This window comes from Falco naumanni, chromosome 3, assembly GCF_017639655.2.
Source record: "Falco naumanni isolate bFalNau1 chromosome 3, bFalNau1.pat, whole genome shotgun sequence".
Taxonomy (NCBI): Eukaryota; Metazoa; Chordata; class Aves; order Falconiformes; family Falconidae; genus Falco; species Falco naumanni.
Window position 1 is genome coordinate 50,149,932 of NC_054056.1, and position 17,392 is coordinate 50,167,323.

Here is a 17,392-nt window from a genome sequence, read left to right on the forward strand (position 1 = left end):
CTTTCTTCATCTACAACAAATGAAATGTTAATGGGATCATAAATTATCTGAGAGCTAGAGGAGATCTCAAAAGACCATCCAAAGACATTTGGCTGTCACAAGACAGGATCATACCTATGCCACACTTGAAAAACATCTGTCTGTCTTGTGTTTAAAGATGCTCAGTGCTGAAGATTCAGAAGTCTCTCTGGGCCATCTTTGCTACCGGTGACTCTGTTTTAATATCTAAGCTTCATCTGTCTTCTGTGTATACCTATTATTTCTCATCATATTCATAGATACAGAGAACACATTGTTTTCTCTCTGTTGAGAGCAACCCTTATTTTAAAAAAAAAATTATCATGCCTTCTCTTCAGTGTTTCCTGTCCTTCAGACCAAACAAGCTGAGTTTGTTTATTTTTTTCTTGTAGTTCATCTTTCCTGGATAGTTCCTCACTCTTATCACCCTCTTCTCTACTCTCTCAAATTTCTCTATGTGTTTCTTTGGCCAAAACCAAAGGTACAATATTCTAATTATTGGTTATTGCTGTTTATGCATTCCACTTTTCCACCTGCATTTCACACACCAGCAATCTAAAACTCATTTTCTGATAGTATTATAAGAGACTGTCAAAAGCCTATCCAGATATATAGCATCTACTGTTTTTGCTCTATCCACAGCGCTTGTTGCCTACTCTAAAAATAAATTAGATTTGTTTGACAGGTTTTGAAACAAATTCACACTGACTGTTACTCATCTCCTTCTTAACTTCCAGATGCTCACAGAGAGTTACTTGTTGCAGTATTTATCCAAGAACTGCAATTAAGCCCACTCATCTATCATTAACTCCTTCACAAAGCTGTTACTTCTCCTCCTCTGAAAATAGTTACCACATTTGCTTTTTTCCAGAATACTGGTTCATGTATCACCCTTGCAAAAAGTAGCTTTAGCAGTTCTCAGGTGCCTCAGCTGTGCTGCAGCATTTGTTCATCTGCAAAAACTGCTTATTGATTCTCTGATAAGCATTAACAATATAAACATATCTCACAAACTAAAAAAAAAAGTAGTTATCTTAAACAACAGTTAAGAAAGCTGTACTTTGTACTTAGAAAAATTAATGCTAGATTTGGAAATTGTAAGCCTTTAATTATAAAAGGTGTGGTCTGAATAAAGAAATATTTAATAATTTCCCAATCATCATGGTTTCATTAAGTTACAGCGTTGGTTGATCCAGTGCTCTAAACTGTTGTGTGAACTATATGAAAGCCTCTCATTAGGACACACAACAGAAATGATGACTTATCTGATATTTCTCTCCTGCAGGAAGTCAGATCGTTCCTTAACTCTTTTGAAGCTGCTATCGTGGAAGGTCATAACTACCTTCTGAAGATGTTGCAGTATTTCATACAGATTAGCACACATGCACACATTATGTGTTATAATGTTAGCACACATTAACATACATCTTGCAACATCTCTCTGTGGGACTTCATTATACCAAGTCCTAGCAAGTACAGAATTCATACAGAAAATCTGTCATTCTATTATTAAATAATTTAAAGCCTATAAACATGTGCACACAGGGAGAATCGAATGTTTGTACATATAGAAAGATTTATATATAGGTTTTTTACCATTAAGTAGTCCTAAGCCCTTTACTATCATCTGATTTACTAATGTTGCAAGCTGACAGGAATATTTGAGTCTGAATTACAATCATGTTCCTGTAGGTTTGACAAAGTTCTAAGCAGTTCAACCAGACAGACCTCAGTTTGGCAAAGCTTCTTCTGAACTGCCTATGCATAGACCACAAAACTCATGTGCATTATATGCATTGGTATGTAAAGTCTGTGCTGTGGCTCTTGGTACAACATAATGCCATTAACATATTGTTATTGAATTATAGAATGGTTTGGGTTGGAAGGGACCTAGAAGATCATCTAGTTCCAAACCTGTGCCACAGGTAGGGACACCTTCCACTAGACCAGGTTGCTCAAAGCCCCATCCAACCTGGCCTTGAACACTCCCAGGAACAAGGCATCCACAACTTCTCCATGCAAACTGTGCCAGTGTCTCACCACCCTCACTGTAAAGAATTTCTTCCTAATATCTAATACAAGTCCACCCTCTTTCAGCTTAAAACCATTCCTCCTTGTCCTATCACTACATGCCCTTGTAAAAAGTCCCTCTCCAGCTTTCTTGTAGATCCCCTTTAGGTACTAGAAGGCTGCTGTAAGGTCTGCCCAGAGCCTCCTCTTCTCCAGGCTGAACAACCCCAAATCTCTCAGCCTGTTTTCACAGGAGAGAGGTGCTCCAGCCCTCTGATCATCCTCGTGGCCCTCCTCTGGACTCACTCCAACAGACTGATGCCCTCCTTATGCTGGGGCCCCCAGAGCTGGACTCACTACTCCAGGTGGAGTCTCACTAGAGCTGAGCAGAGGGGGAAAATCACCTCCTTCAGCTTGCTGGCCGATGCAGCCCAGGATTTGGTTGACTTTCTGGGCTGCAGCTACACATTGCCAAGCCATGATGAGCTTTTCAGAAATCATAAATCAACATACCTGAGGAAGTTGTTTTGCAATGTCTCCACCAACAAACACAGCTTCAAGGTAAATCCAGAGGTTTTGTACAGTAATCCAGTTTTCAATTATTTCTGCAGTATTGGTCAACTTCTGAACCCACTGTTGTATAGTGGACTTAAACGGTGCGTTATACCTGTAAGAACAAGAGTTAAAGGAAAAAAGAACCTAAGATGACAATTGTTTACTTTTGAGTTTGATCATATTTGTAAAATATGAGCATTTATTAAGTTTTGTACCTGTTGCTCATGAGCGACCCCAATATCACGAGGCTGTCTTCCACCAAAGCTATTTTCTCCATTATATCTGAACCTTTCAGAAGGAGTTCTCCTCGAGTTTTGAATTGGCCAAAACTGAAAGCATGAGTGCTCCATTCACTGATGACATGCTTCAATTTTGCTTCAATATCCTTTTCTTTAATAGCACCGATGCAGATATCCTGTGTAAAATTAAACTAGTAAATTAGGAAACTAGATATTACAGTACTACTTGTAACTGGAACATTTTATGGGCTATACTCCATCTTCAGTAGTACTAGCACCTTACTTTTACAAAAATTCACTGACTGAATCTGCAGGCAAAATTTGCCTCTCTGTATGTATTAAAATTTGAAGTCAAATATACACACTGAGGGGTTTAAGGAAAATATGTATTACCAATAAAAACCAACAAACAGTCCAAGAATACAGTGTACATGGACAACATCACTGTCTGCTACTTCTTGAAGACAGTGAAGACAGGACTGCCATAAAATCGGTTACTGCATCAGAGAGAAAACGAGCAGCTACTCAGATTGGACCCAATCTGTTCAGGAGTATATCGGAATGCATCACAGATTTAAAGTCTTTCCTTGACTGTAAGGCTGTAACTGAACCTTTCACATGGCTTAAATTCTCGTCTGGAAATTTGGTTCAGCACAGATTTTATATCATTTTTTCATCTTAGAAGTGTTCTTTGAGAAACAAGACAAATCAGGTCACTACTCTGGAGGGACCACAGATTTAGCTAAGTGACAACAGAACTAGAGTTAAAAACTGTTGGGGTTTTCCTTCTTTATTTTTAGCTATACTTTGTTCTTGCAAAAGGTAATGAGCATAAAGCTAATGTATTTGCTACGTAACTACTGCCCCCAAAACAGAGGGGGTAATAGCTTTGTAGTTTGTGCATATTACATAAGCCTTCTCACCTCTGTGCTCTTGTGAAGAGTCACTTGTGAAATACAAGAGAACCTTGTTCTCCTATAATCCTATATCCTACACTTCTACTCTGTTCCAAAGATTTTTAGCACTTTACAGGATCAGACTTACATAAACTATTTTTTCTCTCCAATAAGGCATTTAAAAGGAATAAAATAATTATAAGTAGGCAGACCCTAAACCAGAAGCATGACAGAATCACACTGCTCTTAAAACAACAGAATTCCTTCTATGGAAGGATTAGTGTAATACTATCTATCCATTTAATCCTTCTCCAGAATAAAAAAGGAAATACACTAGCCATCACGGCTAATACCAGCTACCAAATTCCACTATTCAAAAGAATTCTCTAGCTAAAGCCAAATTTTTAAATGTTACAGAGCTGACTAGAGAAACAGGATTTCAAAAGCCCCAGATCACAAGTTATTCATTAAAAACAAACAGAAAAATACATGTACCTCAATATCTTCTTTATACTTTAATAAAGGGGCATCCATTATGTTTTTCAAAGATAAATTTTCAGAGTCAACATCAAAGTGATGCCCAGTTACTTGCGCAATTCTTTCCCAGTGTCGTGACACCACTGCCTAGAAAAGTCCATAGGAATTAGGGAAGATTTGTTAAAAATTATTTTTAGGACTGGAGTGTTCACATACTTTTGCACAGCATCTGTTAAAAAATAAAGAGTCTTGATTTCCATCCTGTTGAAAGCATTAATAGTTCTGCTAATCACATTATGAAGTCTTTTCTTTTCCCTTTCTGTAACTAAGTCTAACTAAATTTTTGCATAAATATAGCTGCTTTTGTCTATAAAAGAGAATTATGGAAAGCATCTTACAGTCATGCAACATAGCCTTCAATAGAGTTTTTCAAGTGAATCTTATCTCCAAATTATTATGCTGAACATACTTTGTTTGCCATCATTTCAAGCAAAGGACAGGTCTCTCTGAAGTCATCAATTTTTTTTTTTAGGTCTTGAAAAGCTTGCCATTCCTTCAATGCTTTTGGTAATTTACGGATTCTTTAAAAAGCACATACAAAAAAGAAGAAATATGTTATTCTTAATAATCACAATCCGTTTAATAGCACAATATATTCTCATTTTTCAACCAGTGGACCAGTGGTCCAATAGACTGTAAATAAAAATCCAGTTGCAAGCTGTCAACATAATGTATAGGTGATTGTTTCTGACTGCAGGCATGAAACACTGCTAAAGGCAGTAAAAATCACACTAGAATGGTTTGGTTTCTATTACAGTTTGAATTAAAGGAGGTACATTCATGTGCAAACCCAGGTCTAAACTTAAGCTTTTGCAGTGTCATTGTTTTATTAAAAATTTTAAGATGCTGATTTTGTAAAGGGGAAAATGGATTAAACAACATATATTTTTCAAGAAAAATAAAGTACATCTAAACTAAAACTGACTTGCTTGCAAATGGAAAAATACTTTCAATAGAATAAGTCCCATTTTATACCTAGTTTGTACAAAAGATATTTCAAGAAAAATTTTCCTTTATGTACATTTTCAGGATGAAATAAAATTGAAAATTAAGAACTTCTTGTACTGTGAATTGTCACAGCTCCACTTCCTTCTAACATGTCATTCTAATTTTCATCTGCCAAAGGTATGGATCAAAGACTGACAGCAGTTCTCTTACAGCTCAAGGGCAGAAACAAAAAGCTACATAAAACCAACCGATAATGAAAAATTTCTTCAAAAAAATTCTGTTTTTCACAGCTCAAAATCAGACAGATCTGTCACACAATGTGTGAATTCTTCACTGCTTGCTGGTAGGAGGTAGATGAACATATGCATACTGTCATGGCATTACAATAATCACTGTAGTCTTTCATCTTGAATCCAACAATAGACAGTAGTAAATACACTAGGAAAAAGCATATCAGACTGGAAAATTAAACTTATGCCATTGATAAGGCTTTAAGAGGCAGTTCCTGGGTACTTCTATGCTGAGGGACAACAAGTAACGTCCTTAGAAACTTTGTCTTAGACTGGCAATTAGAAATGGAATCACTGAGACTGGTAATTAAAGTTGCTGATTTTTTTGTGGACGTACCTTTTTTTCTTTGTCTTGGTCTCAGTAACATCTTCTAACAGCAAGTTCCATAAGTTACACACTATGTGAAAAAACTACTCCATTGATCAGATTTAAATTTCCTTCTTATATTTACTGGACATTCTCTTTATATCACAGTAAAACATAAAGGGAAACTTCTCTCTAGCTGTTATAAACTTCTATAACACTCTCTAACACATGCATTTTCTCTAAATATTTATCCTTTTTATCTCTTTTTAAATGGATTTATTTTCACCTACAGTTATTTCTGTATGTTCTTTTCATGATTCCAAGTTTTCTATTGTATTACTATTTTTGAAAGGGGTAGCCACAAAGAACATTACAGTGAAGAACTACACATATCTTTAAAATTATGTTAAAACATTAATTGCATTCCCAGTATTCCTGCTCCTTTCATAACACAGCATACCATCTTAGTTATTTCTGTGGTACCCCTTGTAACTGTTTAAACTTCTCCAGCTTTAAAGAGAACAGCTTGATGCAATAATGCTAGCAAGCTTGCCAAAGGAAGAATAGTACTGAGTTAGACTTCTATTAAGAAAAAATGTTTACTGCCTATTGGTCGTCACCTTCCTCCAAATACAACTTAATACTTGAGAGACGGAAAAAAAGTCACACATGAAGTAAAAAAACCAAACATATAACTTCCAAAACTTATCACGCAATGGCTTCCTTCAGAGAAGGGAGCATAAAGAGAGTCCTACCAACCTGTAAAATATAATTAACTACAGAAAAAACGATGATGCAGATTCCAGAATTCTCCTGAAATTATATCAAGACTTATAGATATTGTCCAAGTGCAGAAGTGTATATATATTTCACATACATTCATTTTTACTATTATTATTTTAAAAAAATGAGGTGTTTTTTTTCAAATTAATGACTAGAAGACTAGAAGACAGCTCACTCAGTTTTTCCAGAAAGTGAAGAAAATCTCCACCCTGCTCCTTCAGTGTGTACACAAATGAATCCAGATAAAATGGTGACACTAAAACTGAGCACAAGTAATATTTCTTAGGCTTTGCAAAGATCTGGATGAGAAGAAAAACACAGATTTGATCTCATCTCTTGAATAATACCAGAATCTAAGTGAGGTCTCTCTCAAGTCACATTGAAGAAGCCAAAATCAAAAGCTGATCAGAACTACTGGTGAAGCAGACACACACTGGCTACTCCAGAAGAGAGGTTCTGCAGAAAAGAAAGCTTTTAATATATTGAGTATGAACTTGTCTTGACAGAAGTCACTGAGAAAGCGATCAGAACCACTGTGTAAAGAGGTGAAGAAAATTCTTATAAAAAAATAATAAAAGAAGAAAGAAAACAGAGAGGCAGTTCACATCTTTTTTCCAATAAATATGCACAGGATAAAAACACTGCACACTTATTTTCACACTTTTGCATATAATTTGGTTCTTATGTATATTCTGTAATTCCCATTAAAAGTAAAATATAGACTGGTACAGATAACTGCTCTAAAGGAATGGATGCACTGAATACTTAAGACCTGCATATAGACTCTCCACTTTTGCATGTAACAAAATTTCCCTTTTCTAGCAATTGTACCTATACTCTAGTGCCAGGAATCAGAATTCAAAGAAAGCGGGCAAAGGGGAAACAATCCAAATCCCCTTCGTTTATGAGCCCCGCCCTCTAAGAGAAGTAACATGCTGGGTCAGGGACGTCTTGGAAACCCAGCCATGGCTCTTGAAGAACAAAAGGTGCTTCTTTACCAAGAGTAGAAAAATTCCTCTGACTTAAGCAAACCATGGTTTCACCTAACTGTTATTTTGCATGTGACGTGGAAAACATTATTCCTCTCAAACCTCATAAATAACTCCCCAGAATTTAGTATGTCTACCTACCCTTCTTGAAATAACAATGTCAATCCATACAAACACATGGAAGTAGACAGTAACTTCAAAATTGTCTAACATCACAGAGTAACACTAATTAGCTGTAAACCAAATCACTGAGAAGGTAATATATGAAGATGAGCTCCAAAGGTTATTTATACTCTACAACCACCTTGCCCACAGGTTTATGCAACTTATTCATTAAATAAGCTACAACCTACCATGTTGGTATAGCCCAACAAGCCTAAAGTGACTCATAGGCTGAACTAATTAAGGTCACACACTAGCTGCATATTGCACCAAAATCTGCAGCTAGGGTAGCTGTGCTGATCACTCAAGCCTAAGTCTGAAATAAACCAACAGATTTTTGCCCCTCAGAGCAATTTTCACAAGCTAATTAACACAGACAGCTGAGAAATAAAAATTGTATGCACTTCAACAAATAACAACTTACTTGTTTTGAAAATCCAGAAGTTCATTGTTGATTTTTTCAATATTTAAATCATTCCAAAGCATTTCATTGTACCCATCGATATTAGCAGTAACGGAATTACAAAGACTGTAAAGTTTCTGAAGCAATGAAAGTTCACGTTTAATTTTGTGCAGTTCAGGATACTCTGTTTCAAATTTTAAAATAAAAAATCTGTGAATATTAATTAGGTACATCTGTATTCATGAACATTAAAATCCTTGTACTTCTAAAATTGGTATTTAATAAATGTATGAAATCAGACTTGCAGTCTTTTAGATAGTGTCTAGTAAGAAAAACTTTTCCAGTTATATTATATAAGAATATCAGATTTTGATGCACAGTAATTGTTTAGATTCCTGATTTTTTAGTAAATATTCTTCTATAATGGTAGATGGAATCTTATTAGGGAGGTGCTGCACCTACCTCTGTGAGGGAGATAATGTTGAAAAAGTAGCTGAAATGGCAAAGGAACGCACTATTGGTTTAGACAAGAACTAATATTTTCCCTGTCTCAATTTGCACTATTTACTTAAGAGGCAGAGGTTGAGGATGGGGGTGTGCTTTCAAAATAAAAATACAGAATATATTACACAAGAGAAGTATTTAAAAAGGACTTGCTTAACATAAATGTTTTGTTTAGTTTCATATCTTTGGGGATTTCTAATTAATTATATTGTGATTATTACATATGTCTTCAGACAGGAAAATATACTGAATTTAGCATGCACAAATTAAAGTGCTTATCATACATTGTGCTGTAACTTTAATTGATACCACAGTCTTCCAAACTTGCAGTTGTGTCTGACTTGGAGACATAAGGATATTACAGATCAGTTTTGCACAGCCCAAGGCAATTCATTATGTATCTGGAGCAGGGACAACTTGAGTACTTTGGCAACATGTTTCCCAAATTTGGACATGGAAGAATACAGCCAGGAGATATACTACAGAAAAAGCAAGAAAGCTAAGCAGCTGGACCCTGAGATACCCTGGAACAGCGTGATATTCTTCCACCTGATGCTTATGTATGTGCAGACTGAGGGCCAGTTTCATACAGCTGCTTTTTATAGGAAAGACAACAATAAATTACTGCAAGGAAATTTTCTACAATGAATCCAGCACTGAATGCACTTAGCAAGACCCATAAGAAAAAATTAATAGCCTAGGACCAGGTATCCAGATAATCTAAGAAACTACCTGTGACGGGAAGACCAAATAATTCTTCCCCAAAAGAAAGAGAGATATACTTCCTCCACAGTTCATCAAATTTGGCTTGGAAGATCTGTAATCTGTCACTTGCTTCATGGGGAGGAACATTCTCCTCACTGGGGCCCCTGTAAAAAAAAATAAAATATTCAGTGCAAGAGTGCAAGTAGCAACCATTCAGGTTTCACAAAGAAGCACAATGGAACCCCGACCTTATTTACTGAACAGTATTTAATATTTTCTAACATTTTTTCTAGAAATTTTCACTAAAAGACACTAAAAGAGAAAAATGAAAATGCAAAGTATATTCAGCATCCCAACATTACACATTGAGTAGTTTCTGAAAGAAAGGCCAATTTATTTTCTAGTTATAAAAGTCAGCTAGGTTACCATACATATTACAAACAGTTTAAAAGTTCTAGAAATGTTTTGTCTTTGTTATTTTACGTTTCTTCTGTAAAATACATTTTAATTATTAATTTAATTTATATTCTTAAAAAGGGAAAGAGAGCAGGTATATAATGCAGGAGTGAAAACTGGCAACTGGCACCAGAACCATAATTAAGCACTCAAAAAAAATAACAGAAAAAAACCTGATTTTGCCCTAATGACTACATCTCTGCTGGAGGACTGGGTGTAATCCTCAGCTCTCATGCCTGGCACCACTTCCTGGCTGCATCATAATATTTTGGGATAAGAAACGTAAGGACGTCATCTTCTGTTGTGCCATGGTTATTTCTAGAAAGACAGACAGGCACATGGGCATCAGAGAGCAGTGTAGGACGGCTGCTTGGCAAGGAAAATGGAACCAGGAGATGAAAGCAGTAACATGGTCAGCAGAGGCAGCCCAGGCCTGGTCCCATAGTACCTGAGCAAGGAGAGCAAGTCAGGCCTGGGGATGGTAGTTAGGGTCAAATGAGAGTTTAGATCTTTAGACACCTTTAGGGAAGGTGAGTCAGCAAGTCAGGGTCAGGAGCAGGTCTAGTGAAGGTAACTGGGATGAGACACAGTCCAGTGGTTACCAGGCTGTTCTGAGATCAGGCTGAGAAGTGGTTCTGTGCATTGGGATCCAGCAGGGTCCATGGCCAGGCAGAGGCACAGCTGTGACAGAGCTCAAACTGTACGTCAGGGCCAAACATTAAATCCTCAGCTTAAAAGCAGATCCCACAGCAACGGGTGTCAGTCTTGCTGAGGCCTCCCAGCAGAGCTCTTGGAGGCTCTGTCACCAAAGGAAAGGGGAAGCCCTAAGATACACTAGCTCTCAGTTGGCCCTGAGCCCTGGCAGTTGAACCTCCAGAAGCGGGGCTGCTCTCAGGGTCCCTACAACTGGTAGCAGCCACAGTGTGTTTCCATTAATTCCTCTGGACAACTGCAAGAGCAGAACCGCAGGCAGCACTATGCATGCATCCACACTAGCAACTTGATGCTCTAGTAGGTTCCTTTTAGGTACAAATTCACCTTGTCCTGAAGTGTTGCGTTCAAATGCACTGCTAGTGTGCCTTCAAGAAGTTTCACTGCTATTGAAATGAAGGTTGAAGCCAAGTACCTGGTTACCATTTGGAGCACACTGCTTGTAATACTAACGCAAAAGCACCCACCCTAGGAGAAGAGTATATACTCTCCAGGGCCCTCCAGCAGTGTGTGCTCTGTGTGTGCACTGAGATCAGTCCATAACAGCAAGGCATCCTGCACAGGCTGTACATAAAACTGCTTCACACTGCTCACAGGCTATAGGTATGCAGTGCCTAAGGTCAGCTGCTGGCATGAACTGCATTGCCAAAAAACACACACTGTGCATGTATTGTCCTAGAACCAGAATGGACCACAGCAAGCAAAATTCTGTCTTTCCTTCTTTGTTGCTAATGTAGATGTGTCCAATGAAGCACAAATACCCCACAATTTAAAAAAAAAAAAAAAAAGTAAACTTAGAAGTGAGACTGAGTAAGACTCAATGAATTTAGAAATACCCAGAACTGAAATCTCCACTCACACCAAAGGAACTACTTATATACTTAATATTAAATATCTGCTTAAGCACTTTGTGAGTTTAGAAACCTGAAAAAAACATTAAATTTGGATTTGGATTGAGAATTTGATTTTTTTTTCCCCAGTCTATTAACTCTTCCAGAATTTCACCAACTCCAGCACTGAAATTATGGAAATGAATCTATGACAGTAGAAGTATCTCTCATCTGATATGATTCTGAAATCAGGTTTTTCATTCAGCTGTCATATATACATTGAGGCTGTGCTGTGTTTATTTTCGGAAGCCCTTTAGATACAGCATTTTTGAACAATCACTAATAAACATGATTGTATTGCACCACAGGTCACCTACTTTTCATCATAATCTTTGTAAAATTTTGCAGTATCAATCTGGAATTCTTGAACACCCCTCAGTAAATCTGTTTTCATGTCTGGCTGTACCTTCAGCAGCAAGTCCTCAACCTGCAGTGCCTATATGCAGACAAAGATGAAAAACACGCATAAAAGAAGCAGGAGAAAAAGCACAGGGGTTTAAGTAAGATGATTTTGTTCTAGTGTTTCAACATTAAAAAGGTTGACAATAACTTTCCTATATATATGAGTCGAGAAATAATACAGCTATGATACCTGTGTGTTTAGGTTCTTCCAGGCATAAGCCAATCCATCAACTCTTTCTGTATTTCCATCTTGAAAGAGCAGACTGTATTTATGAAGCACAGAATAAGATTCTTCTATAGGTCCAACTGTCATGTCAATTTTAATCTCATTGTCTCGGATTTCCTTTAGTGCTTCCATTGCTCCCCGTATATCATCAAGGTCATGGATAGGTCTGCTTAATCTCTTGCTAACATTGTCAATGAATGAATAAATTTCATCCATGTCTGTGGCAGACTTTTTATTCAAAGCTAATCCAAATGCTCTTTGTCTTGAGCGGCATTCCTGAATTAAAGCTATTTTCAATGACTCTGTCGCAATATCCACTGATTCCAGTACACAGTGATTTGGTAGTTCTCTGATTTGCATTTCTAATTGCTAGGACAAACACAAAAGTTCAGCTTTTAATTTCACAACAATTTCTCTGAACAGTTCATTTTTATTAAAGATATAATACTTACAGAAAAGTATCTGATTTGAGTTTGGAATTCAGCCACTGTTGGTTTAGTATCTATAAATTCCCTCACTTTTTCCTCTGGATCCTATATATAAAAAAGTTTATTTTATTTAGCGTTGGTATTACAATAACCTACAGGGGACCCAGTTACCTGATGTACTGTGAAAACACACAAATGTTCCTTCTCTAAAAGATCTTAAGATATAAGCATTAAAGTGAAATTATTTTACTTGAACTGCTTTTCCTAACTCTCACTCTTTGTACAGTAGTCTTTAAAGCATTTGAAATCTATCTGTAACTCAAAAATTGACACAGAGCTGGATATCTTTTATCCGTCTAAATATTACTACAAAATTTACAACATAGCTGCTAAAACTTTGCTGGAAATATTTCCTTCCCACTCCCCCTTCTGTCTGCAAACCCCCAAAAGCAGCTCACATCCTCTAACAGGTAGTTAAATTGTAGTAATTATACTCCACCATCTTCACTCTTCCTGACACAGTATATTTAACTGCAGTTTCTAGCTGCAAATGGCCTGGCCATTTGAAGAAAGGGCAGCTTGGCAGGGAAGGATGGGTCTAGGGGAAGAGGAGGCATTTCTCTTGCTGGAGCTTGTTTAAAAGCAACAGAGCACTGAGCATCCTTCCTTTTCATAAGGTAGGCCAGTCTCTGCAGAGATGAGAACTTCAGTGTCACCAGCTCAATAAATGTGCTAGATTCTCAGTTCATTACAGACAAATGATCTTCACCCAGGTCAATGACATTCATCTACAGTCTGCACTGCGAGATCCCTAAGAAGCTTCTCTGCCCGATGATGAGTTACCAGTGACAGCTCCCAGCAGTCCCACAGAGATTATAAAGACAGGAGGAAACATTGCCGACTCCTGAGGAATTTTAAGGTTAAGGAGCAGATTAATTGACTGTTTTAGAAGATTTCAGTAAAAAGGAAACATTATCATGCTATTGCATCATTCAGTCTCACTGTGTCTTGCCTAGGTGAAATGACACATCATCAACATGTAGTTAGTTCAAACAGTATCTCCAAAAACTGAGGTAACTAAGCATTGAGATTTGGAAGGCCAAAAGCCATGAAGAGGTGAAAATGCCCTGTCTTAGCTTGAACTCTAACTACAAAAGTGTCAGCTGTGTGAACATCGTCACCTATGAGTTGGTTTAGAAAGGGGAAGTTAAAAATAGTGAGCAGTTACATAGGTAAGGTCACTCCTATTTCATCTTGGCCTGACTAAAGCACCTTTGAAAGGTTAAGAGCAGTGGCTGTCCATCCACTGAGTTGAATTTCACTAGTCAGAACGTATACAATGTTTTATTTTATTAAATATCTCCTGCCAAAACACTCTTGAGAGTTTTACCATTTATGTGACTGGACCCACTTCCTAACGAAGACAACTCCATCAGGCAAGATTCACTTCTCCTTTGGAATCCTTATACTGGAAAGTTTTCCTACATTTAATTTAACATTTTTGTAAAGAAATAGAAAAGCTACTTTCAGCAGTGATTGCTGAAAAAGAACTAGTCAGTTTAATATTCAGGAGTAGTTTTGTAGTCTGCAATTTCTCAGAGATTATGCTAAATTTTGTTCTTTTTTATAACCTATGCAGACAAGATGCTGTGAGAAAGATGCATAAGCATATGAGAGAATAAGCTTGTTTATGCTCCAACATCTTTTTGGTTTTCTGCTATCTTCCTTACATGGTTTAACAGGTAAAGAATTACAAGTTCTGGTCAACACAAAAGTAGAGGAGGTATTATGGGTATATGGATTCTACCATGAAACCAGTGCTTCCTACTGAGCACATAGTCTCCTTACACAACCCAAAACAGTTTATTTAAAAGATTTCACAATATAGCAATGTATTTTATTAAAAATGTATTTGACCTTGTTCCAGATGCCTGAAAATTCAGAAAAGCTGTTCAGAAGATCCAATGCTTCGGTTTTAAGAGATAAAATAATTGTATTTAGTTGGATCACCAGTTTGTTTACATCCTTATGCTCGATGATCTGCTTGTCCAAAGCTTTCAGTGCCACCATCCTGTTAAGTTTGCTCTCATCACCTAGCTCTACAGCAAAACCTTGTTCAATCTGGCATAAATTAAACAAGAAAAAAACATATGTCATGTAGTTTTATTTATATTTTTTTTACATTACGGAATGCCCAATAATGCACACAGGAAGTACTTCTGAGAACAGGTAAGAAGTACAGAGAAAGCATCCATAAGGAGACTCCCTGCTCTTCACTTGGATTTTTATAGAACTATAATTCTAGTGTTAAAGCCAATTTTATTTAAAAAATAGCATGTGGAGCTCTATATTAGTCATCACTGAATTACATCTGTCAAATATGCATCATACACAAGTAAAACTGGGCTGTTTCCTACTCCTATATAAATGCTCGGGTCTTCCTGCTTTTAGTGTAGATTTATGATCTATACCCATTCTCGGTCAAAAAAAAATCCTGGAGGCAGTGAAGGGTTGGCTGCTTGGAAATAAGCAAACAATTCTGCTTGAGGAAACCAAATTCAACCCACTGTCCTAGTTTGTTTTTATTACTTTTTTGCAGGACTTGAGTGGGGTTTTTTCACCAAAATGAGCTGATCTGTTTTTCACGTCAGATCAACAAAACAGGAAGATATTTTTACAGAGACACTTTGGAGCACAGATCTATATAGATCTGTATTTCATTAGAACAGGAGAGAATTGAGGCCATTTGAATACCATTATTGTGTATTTCTGTACTTCAACAAATTTCAGTTTCTATCTATACTTCAGACCTGCCCAAGGTTTTAGTGCTCATTTTAATGCCAGTTAAAATATTTATATTGTATTTACTGTAGCATTATAGGTGCTGTGTGCAGCCTGAAAGTTTAAGTTAAACTATAGGTTTTGCCTGGGAAGACTGATAATAATTTGTACTTGGCTAGTAGGACCCATGCATAATGTTAGTTTTCATACATTATCAACACTATCATCATCATACTTGAGCAGTATAAAAGGGTTTTTTAGAGCAACTTTTGATTTTAATATTAGAAACCACCAAACATAAGGTTTATGAATTATTACTTTTATCTTAAATTAATTAGCATAGAGAATTGTATTGGTATAGAATATATTCCTTTGAGATTAAGAAATGTTAAACAAAATACTAAATTAAAAAAAAAAGTCAAAATAAAATACTCACCTGCTGCTGTTTATGATGAAAGTAAGCAAATTTCCACAGGGGGATATCTTTGGCTATTGATAATACGATATTTACAGCTTTGTTTACAGCACTCTGAAAACAGCAAAACATTTATCTTGAGCACACAGTCAGATTATGACCAATAAGGGGGGGGGGGGCGGGGGGGGAGCGGGGAGCAGCAGCAGGGAGACTGTCCTCCAGATGATACGAAAATGGAAAAATTATACTTCTGTCTTTACAGGAAATATTCTAATGAGCATGATGTAGGCTCACCCAAAATCCATTTTTTAAGGGGAAAAGGTACTCCATAAAGTTTTATCACAGTCCTCCTATGTTTATGTAGTTTTCAAACAAGAACATGAGACCCTTGTGAACAGTAATCATGAGTCACTGGGGATCATAACTTAATCATAGTACTATTTCCCGTTAAACTGGTTATAAACATAATTATTTATTATTAACAATAACATAGTTTTCACATTCACATTAGAATACCTGAAAACATTTGTCTGAGTATGTGATGGTATAGTTTATAATCTATACAGGCAGCTATACAAATTATTGTATAACTTATTAGATCTATGGCATTTTAAAACTACATTTTGTGGTCTGTTTTCTTACTGACAAGACCATGAAGGCTGCAAATGAAAACTGAGAAATAATTTCATTAAAGGTTTTGACAGTGACAATGCTAAATGAAAAGTCCACAAATCAACACCATAAACAACTAATACTTTGTGAATAATTTCAGGTATCACAGCCAATTTTAAGTATGCATGTAAGAATTTTGCTGAATTAGTGTAAGTTTAAATGAGTGTTCAAATTTTTTCACAGTTTAGTGCTTCAGGCTAGTAATATTTTTCTTCATATTTCACTACTACAGAATGCTGATTTATGAAAGATACTTTAAATTGATAATATTGTTTTATATTCTGAAAGAGTTTAAGGAGACTAGGAAGTCAAATCAGGCTGCATCAATGGCATTATTTTTTTATTTTTTGCATTCACTTTGAAATGTTTGCCTCCAAGTAGCATGAGTTACTGAGCTTTTAGGAAAAGGCCTTCTGCTGGCCTGCATAACAAACCTGATCAGTGGCTTCATTTCCTTAGCACCCAACAACGTCACAGACTCAAGTGACTTTTAATCTTTTTTCCCCTTCCTTTTAGTTCTCATACCAGATTAGACTTGCACATGTTGTTTTTAAACAATTAATTTATAAATGTTTTACCATAATGACTGAGAGGTACAATTATTTTCTTACCTGAATATCTTCAAGACTTGGCCTCAGGACAACATTTGGAATAGCCAGTTGAATTTCAGCTTTGAACAAGGGAACCCTCTGTGTCTCTACAAACTTAGTCGTCTGATACCTCGAGTCAACAACACGCAATCGATGTCTTAAGGACTCTAGAGAAATCTTCATGCCTAAATAAATATAATATTTAAGTGAGGTTATATTTTTTACCACAATAAGCTTAGAGGGAAAAAAAAACTGAGAGCAACGTAAAAAAATTAAACATATCTGAAACAGACTCACTCACATCTGACCAAAGAGTCAGTATTCTTCTGACAAAGCTGTCCCACCAGATTATAGTAACTACAGGACAGGCATCCTTGGCAGCGTGTTTTCTGTTTCATGTCAAGATATGTACAGGCGTATGAATCCTGAACAGTGAAAGAGAAATTCTTAGGAAAGTAACCATGTTATCCAGCAT

General features: G+C 36.5%; 1 protein-coding gene across 1 annotated transcript in view; it reads right to left on the reverse strand.

Moving 5' to 3' along the window:
* LOC121084427 (dynein heavy chain 5, axonemal-like) overlaps positions 1–17,392 on the reverse strand; it is a 184,156-nt gene that overhangs the window by 126,180 nt on the left and 40,584 nt on the right. The window contains exons 24-36 of the mRNA XM_040585836.1: positions 17,219–17,342; positions 16,939–17,102; positions 15,677–15,769; positions 14,377–14,580; positions 12,484–12,564; positions 11,996–12,400; positions 11,721–11,839; positions 9,374–9,510; positions 8,159–8,321; positions 4,665–4,776; positions 4,214–4,342; positions 2,799–2,998; positions 2,542–2,695 (exon numbers count right to left, since the gene is read on the reverse strand). Coding sequence (XP_040441770.1) covers positions 2,542–2,695; positions 2,799–2,998; positions 4,214–4,342; positions 4,665–4,776; positions 8,159–8,321; positions 9,374–9,510; positions 11,721–11,839; positions 11,996–12,400; positions 12,484–12,564; positions 14,377–14,580; positions 15,677–15,769; positions 16,939–17,102; positions 17,219–17,342 — 2,085 coding nt within the window. The remainder of the gene's footprint in view (positions 1–2,541; positions 2,696–2,798; positions 2,999–4,213; positions 4,343–4,664; positions 4,777–8,158; positions 8,322–9,373; positions 9,511–11,720; positions 11,840–11,995; positions 12,401–12,483; positions 12,565–14,376; positions 14,581–15,676; positions 15,770–16,938; positions 17,103–17,218; positions 17,343–17,392) is intronic.